Below are 17064 nucleotides of genomic sequence, written 5' to 3'. Positions count from 1 at the left end.
AAGAACTTAATTTGCCAGAAATTATTTTATTGGACCTGATATTAATACACCTCTTTTTAAACGTACCAAGTGTACGTGCACCTTGGCAGTCCTGTTGTGACATTTTACCATCACATATCATTGCTTCTCAAATTTTAAAAATCTCTTTACCTTGATGGTCCAAATTTTGCTAAACAACTCACTGGCAAGCTCACAGGGCCATCTTAAATTTTCTGGATATGCTGGGAAACTATAGCTCCTTCCAATTTTACTGGAAGCGGTGAGGACTCCTTACCAAAATGTACATTATAGTTTTCCTGTAGTTAGACTTTCATGGTTGTCACACCCAGTAACTGAGACCATCTAACTAAGTTGTTGTATTCAAAGAGCAGTAAATGCTGCAGCAGTTGTAACCAACCTCTCTCCCTCTTATCTGCAAACCCATCCATAATGTTGGAATACTGTCTGTGCTCTGGCAAATCCAAGCTGGCCAATTATTCCTCAGGGAGGAGAAAAGCAACACACTGCCTTTGTAGGTGTCAGCAGCAAGTGTCTGGTGTGGAACTCCGTTATTTCTGAAACTGAGCTGTGAATTGTTGTAAGGTGAAATTGACCTCTGTAACTGTTTCAATTTGCTGCTTCTGCTTTATACTCACTTTCTCTGTAAACTCCAAAGGTCAATATGTTGGGGCAGTCTCATTTTAGGCTAAGCTATTAGTAATGGCTGTAAGAGAGTATTATAAATTCTACAGCCTCATCAAAAGACAATTGAATATCCCCTGCAAGGAGCAAGAAGATACCCAAACGGTCAGCCACTCAATAGGATGATGCATTAAAAGCCCTCTGCTCCACACAGGGATCTGAAAGTTTGTATTTTGATAACTAACTATGCAAACTGTCACAATATTTGAAAGTTAAGATTTTAATAAAATTTGGCATTTCTATTTGGACTGCTATTGGCAAGCATCTCATTAAAAGAAAGCAGCACTGTTTATAATGTCAGCAGCAGAGGGAACTGTGTAAGAAATTGCAGATCAGTTCCCAATATGCTTTAATGCTAGTCTAACATCAGACTAACTAACTTTACTTCTGTGCTTATTAAATAGCATTAAATAACAGAAGTTATTGCCATTAAAACTAAATTAGAACAGTTTTCACAGACGTGCACTGGGTTATTTAGTTATTACAGTCGTGAAATATACCAATATAGTTGATTTAGACCCACATGAAAAACAAATATTTACCGTCGAGTCTATTTTGCACATAGAAATCTGTTCTCTTTCCAATGACAGCCTAGACTTAAGCAAAGCAGTGTCTTTCTTATCTTTTCTACCCCTAAAAAGTAACAGTTATTGTAGCATACTTCCTATGAGGGTCAGAACTTGCTGAAGAGCTTCCATGTCCTTAACTAACACGTCGCAAGTGAGTCAGACTTAAGAGTTTCTTCCTTTATTTTAGAAAAGTGGGGAGTTATTTTGGAGGGAATCAACCTATTGTTTTGTCTTCTTGATTAATTGATGTCATGTGCCTAAGGCTATCTGAAGGATGCAATTTCATTGTGTCTTCTTGGGGGAAAGTGGGATCACAGAGACTGTTATGAGAGAAGTCTGCATTAACAAATGCCATTTTGGTAGGAAATATTTAGTACTTTGTGTTGGTGCCCACAGGAAATAAAATTGGGTAAATGTTTTGGAACAGATTTTTTATTTTAAGTGGGCAAAAACATTCAACAGAAATAGACTACTAAATTGTCACAATGGTCTAGTGGGAATGTAAGAGATAGTAAGTCAAAGAAGCATGTGTGTCCTCTCATGGAGCAATGGCTGGCACACACACCCGTTTTCTGTTTTCTTTACTCATCTGAGACATAGGAGGCAAAAACCTATGATACCAGGGGAAACATAAAAGCAAAGTATTGTTTTTTCATTCTGTTATTTTTAAAATCACTTCTCTTTCATTTCAAAAGTCTGTAATATCTGAGTGCTTGCGGGAGGAAGAGTGTTCTTGCCTCCAGCATAACTTTTTGCTTGGGGGGCTGGGGGGAATCTCCTATAATCATTTGAATTTTTCATCAGTTTCACTTAGTAGAAGACCATTTTGAAGACATGGCAGCGTGGGTGCTTAGGAAACAACGTGTCCAGATGCACTAGTTCACATCGGTAGCTCATGTGCCCGTGCGTTTATGTCCATGCTTTTAAACATTTCAGCTGTTCAGACTGACAGCATCAAAGTCATCAAGAACAATGTTTGAAAATTCAGAACAAATTTACTTCATCCCTTTGTACGGTATTTTTTCTGTTTATGTGTCCTCACTATTTACATACTAAATATGCATACAGCAGAAGTTGGCGTTTAATACTTCCAGTGGCTTCCTTATGAAAATAACCATGCTGCAGTATTCTGCAGTTTTAAACAATCCTGCTGCTATTCTTAACCAAATGGAATGAGCAGCTTCAGCTGATTTGTTTTGAGAGAGGAAACCCTTGTCAATGTTTGACAGAGTCCAAGTTGTTAGCGAATGAAATTACAATGACTGAAGGAAAGTTTATGGTTTGTTAAACAACTGGCATGTCTTGACCCATCTTCTTCCAGGCAAATGTCCATTTCCTAGAAAGCATCATACTATTAAAGATACCATCTGCAAAGAGGGCAATGACTAAATGAGTCTTATCAGTAAAGATATTCCTGCCATGCGGTAGATGAGCATATCTAGGAAGTGGGGAGTCAGATTGGATGGTCTTATTCTACCTGTTCTGTATTTGATGGAATTTGCAGTCAGCAGCATTCAAAACACAACTTACCAAAAGAAATCATATAAGCTGGTGAGATTGTTATGTCTCTAGCCTTAGACACTCTTTTTACACAGACAGAGTGTCAGACAACTCTCCTATGCAGTGCAGAAAGAGATCTGTGTAATTTTGTTAATGAAACTGCAGTCCTGGGCCAATGTGTCCAAAAGCACCACTCAGTGCTGCAATTGAAAGAGTCTTCATAAATGTAATCATAGCCATTCCCCACCTCCTCTCAATGTCCTTGTTTTGTGATTGTCTTTCTGGTTGTTGGCTGACTTACTTCCAGCCACAGGAACATGCTTTTGGGATACATTATTTGTGTCTTTTGTTAAAGGATGGCCAGTCCCGAACAGTGAGGCAGTTCCAGTTCACAGACTGGCCAGAACAAGGAGTGCCAAAGTCTGGAGAAGGATTTATTGACTTCATAGGCCAGGTGCATAAAACAAAAGAGCAGTTTGGTCAGGATGGACCAATTTCTGTTCATTGCAGGTAAGTAAACAAAGCCTCAAAATAATTCATATACGGATTTGTTTTTTTTCTGAAGCTGATTGCTGATTGTAGCGAAGGTGTATAAGTAAATGGAATTTCACAGGTGAAGTATCAGAAAATGTAATCTAGTAGAAGATCTAAAAAGGAACACATAGGGCTGCTTTACAAAACAGGAACTGTTCTATGATATCCCATTTACACAGAAAGGGTTCTTCTGAAATATTTGGAAGCAGTTGATTTTTTTCTTCACTTAAATATGTCTCTAACGCAGGGTAGAAACAATCTAGTCAATGCTATACACAGAAAGCAGTAGGAAGAGCCTTATCACAGGCTGCTGTATCTGATAGTTTTTTTTCCACTGGTAATTAGAAGTGAGGCTGTTACATTGGTGGGAATTACTACCTGTAAACAAGCTAGTTACGTCTCAGCAACACATTAGTAGCAATCAAGATGAGACGAATAGAAGTGGTAGCTGTCTCAAGAAAGGGAATGGAATAGAAAGTAATGTTTAGAAAATTTACCTGTCAAAAATCATTGAGATTTGAATTGGTGAGTTCTAAATTCAGAATGTAATGCCCGTTTTTTATGTGATGACTTCCTTCAATTCCTTTACAATTGATATGCAGATGAAAACAGCTTGCAGGGTGTGTAGGAATAATCCAGGGTGGGTCTTTCTAATATTCTTGTTTTTTTCATTTATTATCTCTGCAGTATTCTAGAGTCTATAGCAGATGGCCAAAAATAATGTCTTTATCTTTTATCTCTTATTTAATAAATTGTTTTCTATAAATTCTAGTAGGATTTTAGGTACTCATTTTTGCAAAATTAAACTATTTTTTGGTTGATGAAAAGTTATTATTTGTACAGCAGAGATGTAAAATACTGATACAGATTTCAAGGGCTTCCTGCAAGCCAAGTAATGCCCTGATACTAGCATGAAGGCAAAATGAACAATTTTACTAGAGCATATGAATGCACAGAGAGAGAGAGATTCTTGTCCTTCCAAAACCAGGAGCAACCAGAAGTTGTCAAAACACTGGTGTGTTTTAACATCATTCCTTAAGCTCCGCTAATCTGACAGACTGACAAAATAAATGTATTGCACTACTTGAATTCTGCTTTTTTTGTGTGCCTAAAAATTTTTATGGACTGCTAAGGACAACATTATTGCAGAGCAGTGTTTGGGATTCCTTTAGCAAGGGAAATTGAAGGACAACTGTGATAAGAACAAGCCTTATTCTTCCTGACATTAATGAGTTTTGAGAGCAGAGTAGTAGTAAGCAACATTTATGCCTTTATGCAGACATACATAAGAAAGCAAAGTGATGGCATTCTTCTAAGTTCTTTGCGCCGTGCACACTTGCCCATTTGTGACTGAAATAAAGTACTGCTTGCAGTAGGTTATGCATCCCTTCCAAATGGGTGTGATCTTTCATGCTGAAATTATGGAGATTTCTACCATTTACTTTGGTAGAAACAAAGTCAAATCCAGTGTAATTCATCATTGTTTGGTCTTTAAATGTGTTATCATTGTAATGACAATTTATTGGTAGTGCTAATCGTCATTATCAGTGTTACTCAACTTACATGAATAGCAAATATCCCTAGCAAATTAGTAAGTTCATTTGTTTCTTTCAGGATGCACAAGGTCCTGGGTTTCCTTCGTGGAATTATTGTAATAAGGACTCCAGTTTGTACTGTGATGAGTTTTTAAGGATTTGTCTTGTACAGAGAAATTCTTCTAATGACAGACTCCCCTAGTGCCATTTCCGTGTGGTTTCCTTCCCACTCTACACATTTTTCACAAGTTTGCTTTCTCTGTTACACAGTAAACCCCAGCCACCTGCAATTTTAGGATGTTCTCCTTCTCCAGAAATTTTACAAGTAGATCGGTGTGATACAATTTAAAAATTTCTAACCACATCAGGCAGTTAACTAAAAAATAGTTAAAAGGACAAAGGACTGTTCACCTTGAAGCACAATTTTGACTTCAACTGCTTTTAAATATTCATAGTCTTTTTACTCCACCCTTTCCCAGCATGCACTCAAGATGTGTGTTTAACAACAAACACTTCTCTCCTACAAAAATGTTATTAGTTCCTCATGGCTCATTAAAGCATTCCAACCATGGTTGGGGCAGACGTGCTGGAGAGCAGCTCTGCGGAGAGGGACCTGGGAGTGCTGGTAGACGACGGGTTGACCATGAGCCAGCAGTGTGCCCTGGTTGCCAAGAAGGCCAGTAGGATCCTGGGGTGCATTAAGAGGAGTGTGGCCAGCAGGTTGAGGGAGGTTCTCCTTCCCGTCTACTCTGCCCTAGTGAGGCCTCATCTGGAGTACTGCTTCCAGTTCTGGGCTCCCCAGTTCAAGAAAGATGAGGAGCTACTGGAGAGAGTCCAGTGGAGGGCTACGAGGATGGTGAGGGGACTGGAGCATCTGTCCTACGAGGAAAGGCTGAGGGAGCTGGGCTTGTTTAGCTTGACAAGGAGAAGGCTGAGAGTGGACCTTATAAATGCTTGTAAATATCTCAAGGGTGAGTGTCAGGAGGATGGGGCCAGACTCTTTTCAGCGGTGCTCAGAGACAGGACAAGGGGCAATGGGCACAAACTGAAGCACAGGAAAGTTCCATCTGAACATGAGGAAGAACTTCTTCACTCTGAGGGTGATGGAGCACTGAAACAGGTTGCCCAGGGAGGCTGTGGAGTCTCCTTCTCTGGAGATATTCAAGACCCGCCTGGACAAGGTCCTGTGCAGCCTGCTGTAGGTGAGCCTGCTTCGGCAGGGGGGTTGGACCAGATGACCCACAGAGGTCCCTTCCAACCCCGAACATTCTGTGATTCTGTGTAACTGTTTAAACTTTGGTGAATCATACTACCTCATGAAGCAGTGCCTTCACCATTTACTAAATCCAGGATTCTTTAAAACCTATGTAGCATTGCTTTGTTAAATGTTACGGTAGAACTCAGTTTGCTCCTGGGCTTGCACTAAAAGAAACCAGCTGATCATTAAAATGGTGCTAGTACTGATGTGGACTTCCATCACTCTTTAGAAATCATAAGCATCTTCTTATAGGATTTGATACAACATTAAAATACACTTGCCATTTTCAGAGAAACAGAATCAGTTTCCTAAGAATTTACTAAAATATTACACTTACTTAGGATTTGTCAGGATCAGTCAGGCATTGAAATCTTTCCATATTAGTCTGTATTCCTCATTAAGTAACTTCTCCATATAGTTTTTCATTTCATAGGAACACAAAGCAACAAATCAATTCCCTCCTTTTGCTGAATTAAAGAATTCTAAGTAGTTCTTTTAAAGTAGTAAAGATTTGACTAATGTGTGAGGCTAGAAGTCCTCAGTCATATTTAGAAAATCATACTTTTTTTGTTGGATATCTTTAATGGCTGAGCAGGAGGAGGAGCAAGGAGAATGGAAAATGATAATCTGCCTTCACTCTGCTGGTCACTTCCTGGACTACTTGATTTAAAACACAGTGTCATCAGCTCTATGAAGTCCAAACAGTTTGCAGTGCTGTTTTTCCAGGATTTTTTCAGCATGTTTTGTAAACATTACCTTTCTAGTTTACTTCATCATGGAAAGGACCTTACATTCCAGTTGCTCTAGATGTCCAGGACCATTGTCATCACATATAGGTAAACCAGCACTGAGAGCATGATATTTTGTCAAGTTCTGTCTCAGTTGTCCTTTGGCTGCAGCTCTCCAAAGGCACACAGGTTATGCAAAATTACTAAATCCGACCACATATATTTAATAGCCCTAGAAGTACACTGATCTAGACCAAACACTAAAATGCCATCAACGTCCAACAGTTTGGACGTTCAATTTCCACACTATTCATGTGAATGCACTGGATCTCTGTCATAGTTCATATCAACATTCACAGTTCTTCAGTATTTCCCTACTGTTCATGTTCTTCCACTCTCCTGTCTGGTAAATAGGACTCATAAATCTTCAGCTTCGCAAGTCTATCTGACTGGAGAAAACATTGTGAAATTATTAGCATCAACAGTGAGATGGTGGGATGCTTAATTTCCACCCACACAAGTTAAGACTTGGAAAATCTTTTTTTCTGTGTAGTTACCGGTCTCTTTGTCCAAGAATCATCCTCATAAATGAGTGATTGTTGAGTTTTAATAAATGACAACTATTGGCTCTGTTGATTACAGGAATTTCTATCACTTCTTTGGGGGGTTTTAGCTAATAACAGAAACCCAAGACAGAATGGAGAGCAAAGCCATATATTCAAAGAAGACATTTCAGGCTACTGTAGACAGATATGGTGTATGTATATCAGAATTGGAAAGCTAAAGATCCAGACTGCCAGACTTGAATAGAAGCTGAGTCTTAAGGGTTTTATGTATCCATTATTTAAAATGTACTGTTCATGAACAATTTCAATATTAATTGAAAATCCACTATCTCTTAATTCAAAGTAGGAGGTAAACTAAGACACTGAAGATGTGCAAAACAGGGCATATAAGTGAATAAGCTAAAGTAAAGCAAGCAGTAAAATAAGTTTTGGCATCTTTTTCGCTGGTCAGTTCCATTGTAGGTCACTGGCAACAAATATTCTCGTTTTCCTTCACTATGCACTGATTACTGTCTATCTGGATAAAGAAACCAAGTCACTTTACAATGAAGACTGGAGAGTCAGGAAGTAGTTAGTAGCACGTGACATTTGCTGGAGAACAATTATTCTTCCAAATCCAATGTGGTAGTTTGCTGTGGAATTTTTCTCAGTGAGCCTTTTTCATATAGAAATTTGTACACATAATGGTGTGGTGTAACCACAGATAACTTGTCAGCCAATTCCGTCAGCATTAACTGTCAATTAACATTCCTTTTTTCCGTTCTTTGTTGTTTCTTTTGATGCAACAGTGCGGGTGTTGGAAGAACTGGAGTATTCATAACCTTGAGCATTGTGTTGGAAAGAATGAGATATGAAGGTGTTGTAGATATCTTCCAGACTGTCAAAATGTTAAGGACACAACGGCCAGCCATGGTACAGACAGAGGTGAGCAAAACAGTATCCATCTACAATGGTGGTGGAAAAGAAGGGGTATTTCCACAGCCAAAAAAGGCACAAATAGAGACTGTATAAAATGTGCTTACATTTATATCTTAAGTCATATAGTGACTATACAACTGCAGTGTAAAATCTGCCATAAAGGTACTGCAAGGACTATTTTCTGTTACAGCAGTAGATACTGCAGGCTGGGGAAGAAAAAAGTCATTTCAGTAGTGGATCCTGAATTATGGTAGTTGAGGAAAACCATTTTCCAAGAAACATTATCCATTTTTATTTGAACCTTTGTTTCCTAGCAGAAATATGTGGTAATAAAGGAGGCAAATTGTTTCTGCAGGTGCTTCCACTGATTTTTTTTTTTGTTCCAGAAGCAAAGTGTTGTTCATGACTTCATACTGTATTATTTTCATGGTTTTCTTGACTTTGTGTCACCAAACAAGAGGCTGTTTGGCTTGAAAATTTTAATGGTAAATTCAGTGTGCAGGAAAGCTATAGTGTAAATAGTTGCTGTGCTAGAAAGAGTGCCATAGAGAGAAAAGGAAAAGGGATAAGCAGTATCAACTGATTTCCTGGGCCTGGATGCTTGTAAATGTGTCATGTCATAAAGAATACGTCCAACATTTTCAATTACGCATAACTTCTGCTTAAATTTCTGAACAGGAGACTTGAACTAAGCCAGAGCCAGTAAGTTAGAAAAGCAAGCAAAAGAGACAGAGAAGGGAAACATTTTAGGACATACATTTATTTAGTACAATTTGATTGACACTGGCCTTTAAATTACAGTCTGTGAAATTTAAAGTGGTTCCTGAGTGTTTGCCATTTTCCACAAGAAAATTAAACTTGTTTAATAAAAGCTAGGTTGTCTTATTTTTAAGAAGACAACCTTCATAAAAAGTTGTGTGAAAAATAAAGATACTTATTTTTGATCTTGTCAGCCAAGTAAATCACTGTGACCAAACTGAAGAGTTAATTCCATTTCTTTTCCATACCCATCATTCTTCTGGATAAGCGAAATAAAAAATGACTGCTTTCTGTCATTTTGATTCCAAGAAATACCTACAGTGTACAAAAAAACTGTGCTTCTTGGAGCATACCTGACAAGTACAGAGTTCAGCTATGCAATATATTCTCCCTCCTCCTACTTTGACTTGTTTCTGTATGCTACCCTTCATCCCTCCTGCTGAAAGTAGCAGTATTGTGTACTCTTGTGTACTCATTTCTTTCAGGATTATATGTAAAACAAATGTCTCATTCAGTAGTATAAAGTGCCAGGAAATCTAATCCTTATTCAACAAAGCACTTGAACTCCATGTGGACCACACATACACTTAAAATTGACACATATGTCTAATGCATTCTCACACTGTTGCAATAGGAAGCAGAAAAGAACTATTAGTGATCGCGCCACTACACTGAAGCAAATATCTGATGTGGTAACCCCATGTGGCTTATACTTGTTAAGGTTGCAATTAAAATTCTTTTGGACACCAGGAAACTCATCAGATGATGAAGAAGATAAGAAGACCTTGATATTTTGGGTGGCTTTCAGAAGCAATTTCTTTTTTAACGTGTAAACCCTGAGTGGCAGTTGCAAATGAGTACACAGACATGACATTTTAGTATAAGTGTGCAATATTACATAAATGTGGAAAAGGACTGCTGTGTAGGGGTGAGAATAACATGAAATGCCAAATGTTGGATTCACCAGAGGTATAAGCAAAGCTCTCACCACACTGAACTTCTCTCTGCTTCCAGGTATAGGTAGAAATGCAATCTGTTTCATGTTAATAAGATGCTTTAGCTGTGTATTTCTCTCTTAGGCCTTTGTTTTGCCACAGCTAAGGTATCTTCATATCTTCATCAAAGCCTATATTACTGAAAGGCTGGGATTCCCTTTGCTTCCTTAACATGATTTTTAACTGGGTGGTTTTCCATACAGCATTGCATATTAAGGCTATGATGGATTTTGTCACTTAGTATGTTGTATTTGCTATAAAGTTAATAGGATATTTTACTACTTATTTTTAAATACATGGGGGAAAAGCATCTTAGCAGGCTCCCAGAAGAAGAAAGCTTTATGCTGATATTACATTAATCTAGAATAACAGACAGTCGGTAGGTGGGTTTATATAGTCTCTGCGCAAGAAGCTGCATTCTGTGGAAAATGTTACTGCATTAAATGAGTGTCTGCCTTCAGCTGCTGTAACTCAGACTGGTTTTCTGTTGATGTCAGCAAGAGCATATTGGTGAACTGCAGATGCTTCTGTGGTGTATTTGTCTGTAGCCACAAAGTGTTCACTCTTAGTTGAAAGAAAATAGAAACCAACCAATAAGCTGACTTTTTGATGCTTTTGTTTTCTATCTTTTTTTCTCCAGGATCAATACCAGTTCTGCTACCGAGCCGCACTGGAATATCTGGGCAGCTTTGATCACTATGCAACATAAAAACCCATCGTGGATTTTTATTGCAGGCCCTTTAAGATCCAGAGAGCCGCTTCTGAGCCATACAATGTGCTTTAGAAGTACTTCTTAACTGTTAGCTAAGGAGCGATTATTGGGGATATATAAAATAAAAAAACACATGAACAAAAATAATGGGGATACATAAAACAAAAACAACAAAAAAAAACCCCTGTTCCATGTGGACCAAGAATTCACAGTTTAATAACCTAACCATAATAAAAGAATCCTGACCACTGAGGCGTCTGAAGGATCTCATTTACAGATACCTCAAGGGTTCGACATTGGTTGAAGTTAAAGGGAGGAGGAAATTAATCAGAAAGAATGATCATCTTGTTCAGGATTGCATGCTTTTGCAAAGAAGAATTTGGAGAGAACTGCAGTTCTGTGCAAGATGTTTGTTAAAAGATTGGGTCCTGGCTTCTGAAACAAAGAGGACTCTTTACTTCAACATCGCCCCTTCCCATCGTACTGCTCATCATAACACTTTAGGGAAAATGTGGGAATGTTTAAAAAGAAAGTCCTTGATTTAGTTTTTTAGTATTGTAAAGATACTGCTGACCTGTGCTTCATTTTTAACTGTGTAAACTTTTTCCTTTTTTTAACAAGTTTATCATTCAATGAAGTGAATTAAAGAAAAGGTTGCATAACTGTTAATCTTTTTGTTTAAAAACTCTAGATTTTTTTTAAGCTGTAAAACTGTTATCTGTAATATCGTGCTGTGGAAATGTTAATTTGAAAATTTGCACATTTTTGTGCAGTCCTATTTATCCACAGTACCACAGTCTTGTTAGCTATTACTTTTACAGTTTTGTTTGTTTTCTTTTTCTTTAAGAAATTATTCATTGTAATCAGTTAAATCAAAATGGGGCTTTTGGTTTCATTTGGAATCAACAGGGAGGCGCAAAGTATAAAGATGCTGCTAACATTCACACACACATGCACACATATGCACATGCACACCCACACCCTCTCTCTTTCTCTATATATATGTATGTATTACTGTCTACCCTTGTCTAACTCTCTGTATAGTTACAGAGATACAGATAGGTAGGTATTCACACACATACACACAAACATATCAATTCCATACCTGGATTTATCAAGGCATTGGGAAAGTTTTTCAGCATACTACAATTAAACTACTATATTAAACTACTGTTTTATCATCTCTGTGTTTCCAGGGTCCATAAACTTCCATTTCAAAGGGAAATGAGGAATGCACATCATTGATATTTGAACGTCATCTCTATCCCAAATAATACTTCTGTCCACATTGCCACTTGAACACACACACACACGCGCGCACACACACACGCACACACACACATGCACACACGCACACAGAGTACGTGATTTAGGCTTCCAATGAAGTTCAATATTTGTAACACTATAGTGCAATAAGAAATCATATTATTAAATGTATGAGGTGTGCATGTGGGAAAGGTCAGTGCATATCCCTTTAGGAGGGGAGAATGTTGTAATATACTAGGTATTAAGATGTTTTAAAATTGTATTCAATAGTATATTGTCTATAGTGTGAGCTATATAATTTACATATATCGTATGTAACAGGGCAAAGCCAAACACACATTGCTCTGTGAAATCAAATGTTTTGTGGCATACAGCATTGTTTGAGGATGCTGGGTTTTATTTTAATTTTACATTTAGAGTGCCTTATATTTGATGCCTATTTTGAATAGCATTTCTTTAAGTTAGCCTTCATTTGTGTTTAGTTCAGTTTGTTCATATCTCTGTTATTCTTTTCAAACATTTTAATACATGTATCAGACAATTTTGAATAATATGCATTTCCAGTTTCTAAACAATTATGGATGGTAATAAACAATAACCCAAACCATGTAGGTAGTCAAGACCCTTTATCTTTCCATATTTCAAAAAACAGACCAGCCCACAAATCAAAAGTCTATTTATCATTGGCTTTTTAAACCTACTGTGTCACTGGTTATAGTGTTATCATTGCAGAGATGTAGCGATACACTAGCAGTAGTTGACATTACCAGCACTCATGCATCATTTTCTTTTTTTTTTTTTTTATTTTGGGCCAAGTCCTGCTCATTCATGTGTGTCAACAGGTTGCTAAAGTCAAACCATTGCTTTCAGTGGGAGGGTTTATGTAAGGCTAGCAAGACTGAGCTGGCACAACAGAATCGAGAATCACACTGGATTTTCTTCCAGGGAACAAATAAAATTCTGTAAACAGCAAAAAGTACTTTTTGAGACTCTTAATAGGGTACCATTTACATTGAGCCTGGTTTCCATCATACCTTCTGCCATTGTTGGTACATGAATATCAAAGAAATTCTTTCTTTGGGGTTCCAAGTAGGAGCACTGGTATGTCAATGTGACCTCAGCTTCTTTTCCTCTTCTTCCACTTTTCCCATTACTAGCAGAAGGAAAAATATGAAAGACCAAACTCTGATAAGCATTGTATTTGAGCACTTTTGTAAAGAAAAAAAAAAACAAAACAAAAATATAAATATATATATACGGAATAGAAGTATTATAGAAGGCTACCTCAGACTGAGATTCTATAACTTACATCTGAACCAGAGAAGAATGTGCACTATGTTTCAGTTTCTTCTTCTTTCTTGATTTGTATTTTAAAATAGTTGTTGAAGTGCCAGGTTATGTGGTGTGATCATGTTCTTCAACTCAAATGTAGAAGATCAGAAAAACACAATAATCAAAAAAGCATCATTTTGGAAACATAGACTAGGAAAGATTCTTGCACACCAGATCTGTAAAAGGATCAGAGCATTCTCCCTAGCAGACTGTCTTGCAAGCTCCAAAGAAAATGTGGGAACATAAGAAACAAAAAAAAAACAGAGCCAATTTGTGAGGAAAACTGTTGTACAACTAAATATTCCTTTTAGGTTTTATGTTTCTTAAGGTAACTGTTAGCATCATTGATGTGCATTCCACTTTCTGTATTCTTATACATAGTCATTCTACATTTAATTTAAACTGTGAGCATCTTTGTGTACATACATCATACATTTCGAAGCTTAAAATTGGTTTCATTAGTATAACCAGTACGGTGCTATTATTTACGTTTATATGTGTAGTTATGTCTCATTTTGTAATTAGTTGCAATGGGGAAAAAAACCCACAAAATATATAAAAATGATTTATACAGAAGTTTAATTTAGCTCTTTTTTAAAAAATTATTTCAGTGGTTAGATAGTGGAGAGGATGGCTGGGGGAAGGGGTGGCCCTTTAGGGAGATTTGCACTTTCTATGTATACCTTTGTACTATGCACTGCCCTATTGATTCTACACCCAATAATGTTATAACTTGAACCCATCTGTAAGAAACTGCTTATAAAATCCACTTGTATATATTTAAATGACATGTAAAAAGGAAAAAAAGAAATGTTTGCAATGACTAAAAAAAATGCAACTGCTTTTTTTTCTTTTATTCTCTCTTATTTTGCTTTATTTTTGTTTTTTCTTATTTTCTTTTCCTTTTTCTCTTTTTCTTTTTCTTTTCCTTGGTGCCCTGATACTCCATAGATATCAGAAGGCTGCAGGTCTCATCATAACCATCCGTTACGTGGCTTTGCCATTCAAGCTTTGAGCGTCTTTACAAAGATAATAAAAAATTGTGTTCTTTGCTCTTGTTTTGGATGCATAGACTGAAAAATTTAAAAAATGACCTTGTAAAATGGCTTGTTAAAAAAGATACAATTACCTCTAATTAGTAGTACGCGTAAATGTTTTACAGAATGAAAGGCGTGCTTTTTATTTTCTTACTTCGTTACATTGGTGGCGAAAGAAAGTCTGTATGGAAATCAGTTCTTTGCTGACACAAGTTCCATTTGTTACAAATGAATTCTAATAAAATGTCAGTGTTATGCAGCCCTGGTCTTCTTTCTTAAGCAGTACTTTTGAAATCAAAACTTGTTTGGTCCCTGTTGGTGATAAAAGAGTTTAATTGGAACTACAAAGCAGTCATTAATCTTCTTAGCTAGCAGCTGGACAGTGGAAAATGCATTCTTGGGTTAGCAAATATATACCATCTTCAGCAGCAAATTTTGAGCCAGCATAGGAAAACTCTGGCATAAATTCCCATAGCTTCATGAATTTAATTGAAATTATCACACTTTACATGGCTCAGGAGTTCCCCTTTGTGCTTTAGAAATGTATCATTACACTGAGAAAATAGGCTTTTGTCATTTCATAGGTGCAACCCAAAGAGAGTATAATATCCACATATTTAGGGCTAATTATGAATTTTTGAGTCCTGCGGATCTGGCAACTTGTGAAGTAAATCCAAAGTCACTGGTCAGAATTCAGTTACTGAAATTGTGGCAAAAAGCATGACAGGTTTTTGACTCATTTCTGCTCTGCATTGCACATGCAGTGAGTACAGAAGTGGGTCTGTGAAGCGGCTATCCAAATAAAATCGTAGAATGATTTAGGTTGGAAAAAACCCTCAAGATCATCAGAGTCCAACCACTTCTCCCAGTTTTTCTGTTCTTCCTCCTATTTATTCTCCTACTCCTTTTTCCTCTTTTCCTCCTCCTTTTCCTCTTTTTCGTCCAGTTTTTATTTCTTCTATTCTTTGGCTAAACACTTCCTCCTGCTTTTTTACATCTTGGTTCTTTTTTTTATCTTTCACTTTCCCATGTACTTCCCCCTGTTCCTCTTTTCCCGTCTGTTTCTCATCCAGTTCCTCCTTCTTTACCTCAAACTCCTCCTCCTACTCTTCTTCCTACTCTTGCCTCCTGTTGTATTCTCCTCCTCCTTTTTCCTCCTGTTGCCTCCTCCTACTCCTCCTGCTGTTACCTTCTGCTGCCATCTCCCCCTCCTACTCCTACTCTTCTTCCTCTCTCTTCCTGTTGCTTCCTCCTCCTGCTTTTGCTTCCTGAGCAAGTGTTTTCAAACACTTTGAAAAAGTTTTAGATGGACATGCCATGTGTATCGAGACAAGCTACAAGGGGCATGGCATGGCAATCTAGTCAAGGAAAACATAAGAGTCTTGCTGTGTTTGCCTGTTTCGAAAAAGGGCGGGTTCTGTCTCCAAGATTCCTTTGTTAGTAAGGGAACACAGTCTATTAGTGATTAGTAGTAATTATGTGTTAATAAAGTATTCGCTGTGCTGGAAGGATGTGCAAAGACATTCACTTTAGACTGATTTCTAAGAACTTGTATTGTTCTTAGCCGAATTTCCACGTTAAGATGGTGATAATAGTGTAAATGTGAAGCCTTGGTATTCGTACAGAGTCTTATTAATGTTTTTCCACCAGCTTCTGTGGATTTTACAATTACTGCTTTGCAGGCTGCCTTTGGCTTGAACCTTTTTTGCATAGTCTGTGCAAGGTGGTTTAAAGCTGTGTTATGTAAGGGTTTCTTTAACTATCTGAATGGCTTTAGATGGTGCCCTTTAATGTCAGCATTGACTTCTTTGGATTTTTCTGTTCTGTGCATCTAGCATGGGCCAAAATAAAGTATGAAAATGATTACTGACAAAAAGATTTGGCTATGTATGGGTTAATATATTTTAAGTTAACGAGTTTTTAACAAGACTAGTTCTAATTCATGCTTCCTTCACACAGAAAAAAGTATTTAATGTCATGTACTTTGCGATCGTTGAAGTTAAGAAATGCTGTTGAGATGTGAAATTAACCCATCTCAAACCGAAACAGTAGCTACAGACTTTAAAACACAATAACATTTGCAGCTTTTCAACATTATACAAACACTTGGACCAAATTAGCAGATTCAGAGAATCTTTCACTCTAGTATCTCAGAATGAGAGAGTCCATCCTGATTCTAGAGCAAGAGAGGATTTCTGTCTATGGTTTGTATTGCTTTACCCACTGCCCACTTCTCCCAGTCAATGCCAGCTTAGGAGAAAAGTGAGCTACTGGTAAAGGTATAAACAAAGTATTGAAAAAGTACTGATAAGGAATATATAGAAAGAAATTGTTGACTAAACAGAGTGTCCAGAACAGTACCAAACAGATCAGTACCCAATAAAACCTAAAGAACATTATAGCCATCACTGGTCAGGAAAGGGACAGAAAAATGTTCATAGAAACTGCTGAGTCCTTTTTTGCTTCTGATGTCAACATGACCATTTTTTTTTTTTTTTTAATCCTCTTAACCAGCTGTATAAGCAGAATGATCTTTAATTACTTTTCACAGACTTTGGAGTTTTGAGGAAAACAACCAGCAAATTTGCTGATGTGTAAGCCCACCTACCAGTGATAAATGACTTTCTCTTCCCTAAAACTTAACATGAAAAAAAATACATATCTTGCTTCTGGA

The 17064-nt window shown here is 37.3% G+C and overlaps 1 protein-coding gene across 40 annotated transcripts in view; it reads left to right on the top strand.

Annotated features, from left to right (window-relative positions):
- PTPRD (protein tyrosine phosphatase receptor type D) overlaps positions 1–16224 on the top strand; it is a 1391241-nt gene extending 1375017 nt beyond the window's left edge. For all 40 annotated transcript variants that reach the window (XM_075446987.1, XM_075446992.1, XM_075447021.1 and 37 more), the window contains 3 exons: positions 3106–3260; positions 8160–8295; positions 10684–16224. In XM_075446987.1, coding sequence (XP_075303102.1) covers positions 3106–3260; positions 8160–8295; positions 10684–10752 — 360 coding nt within the window. In that variant the 3' untranslated portion in view covers positions 10753–16224. The remainder of the gene's footprint in view (positions 1–3105; positions 3261–8159; positions 8296–10683) is intronic.
- Positions 16225–17064: the final 840 nt, after the last annotated feature.

The sequence above is a fragment of the Opisthocomus hoazin genome, chromosome Z (genome assembly GCF_030867145.1).
Source record: "Opisthocomus hoazin isolate bOpiHoa1 chromosome Z, bOpiHoa1.hap1, whole genome shotgun sequence".
NCBI lineage: Eukaryota > Metazoa > Chordata > Aves > Opisthocomiformes > Opisthocomidae > Opisthocomus > Opisthocomus hoazin.
Note: the sequence above shows the minus strand (reverse complement) of the source record. Positions and strands in the feature narration are given on the sequence as shown.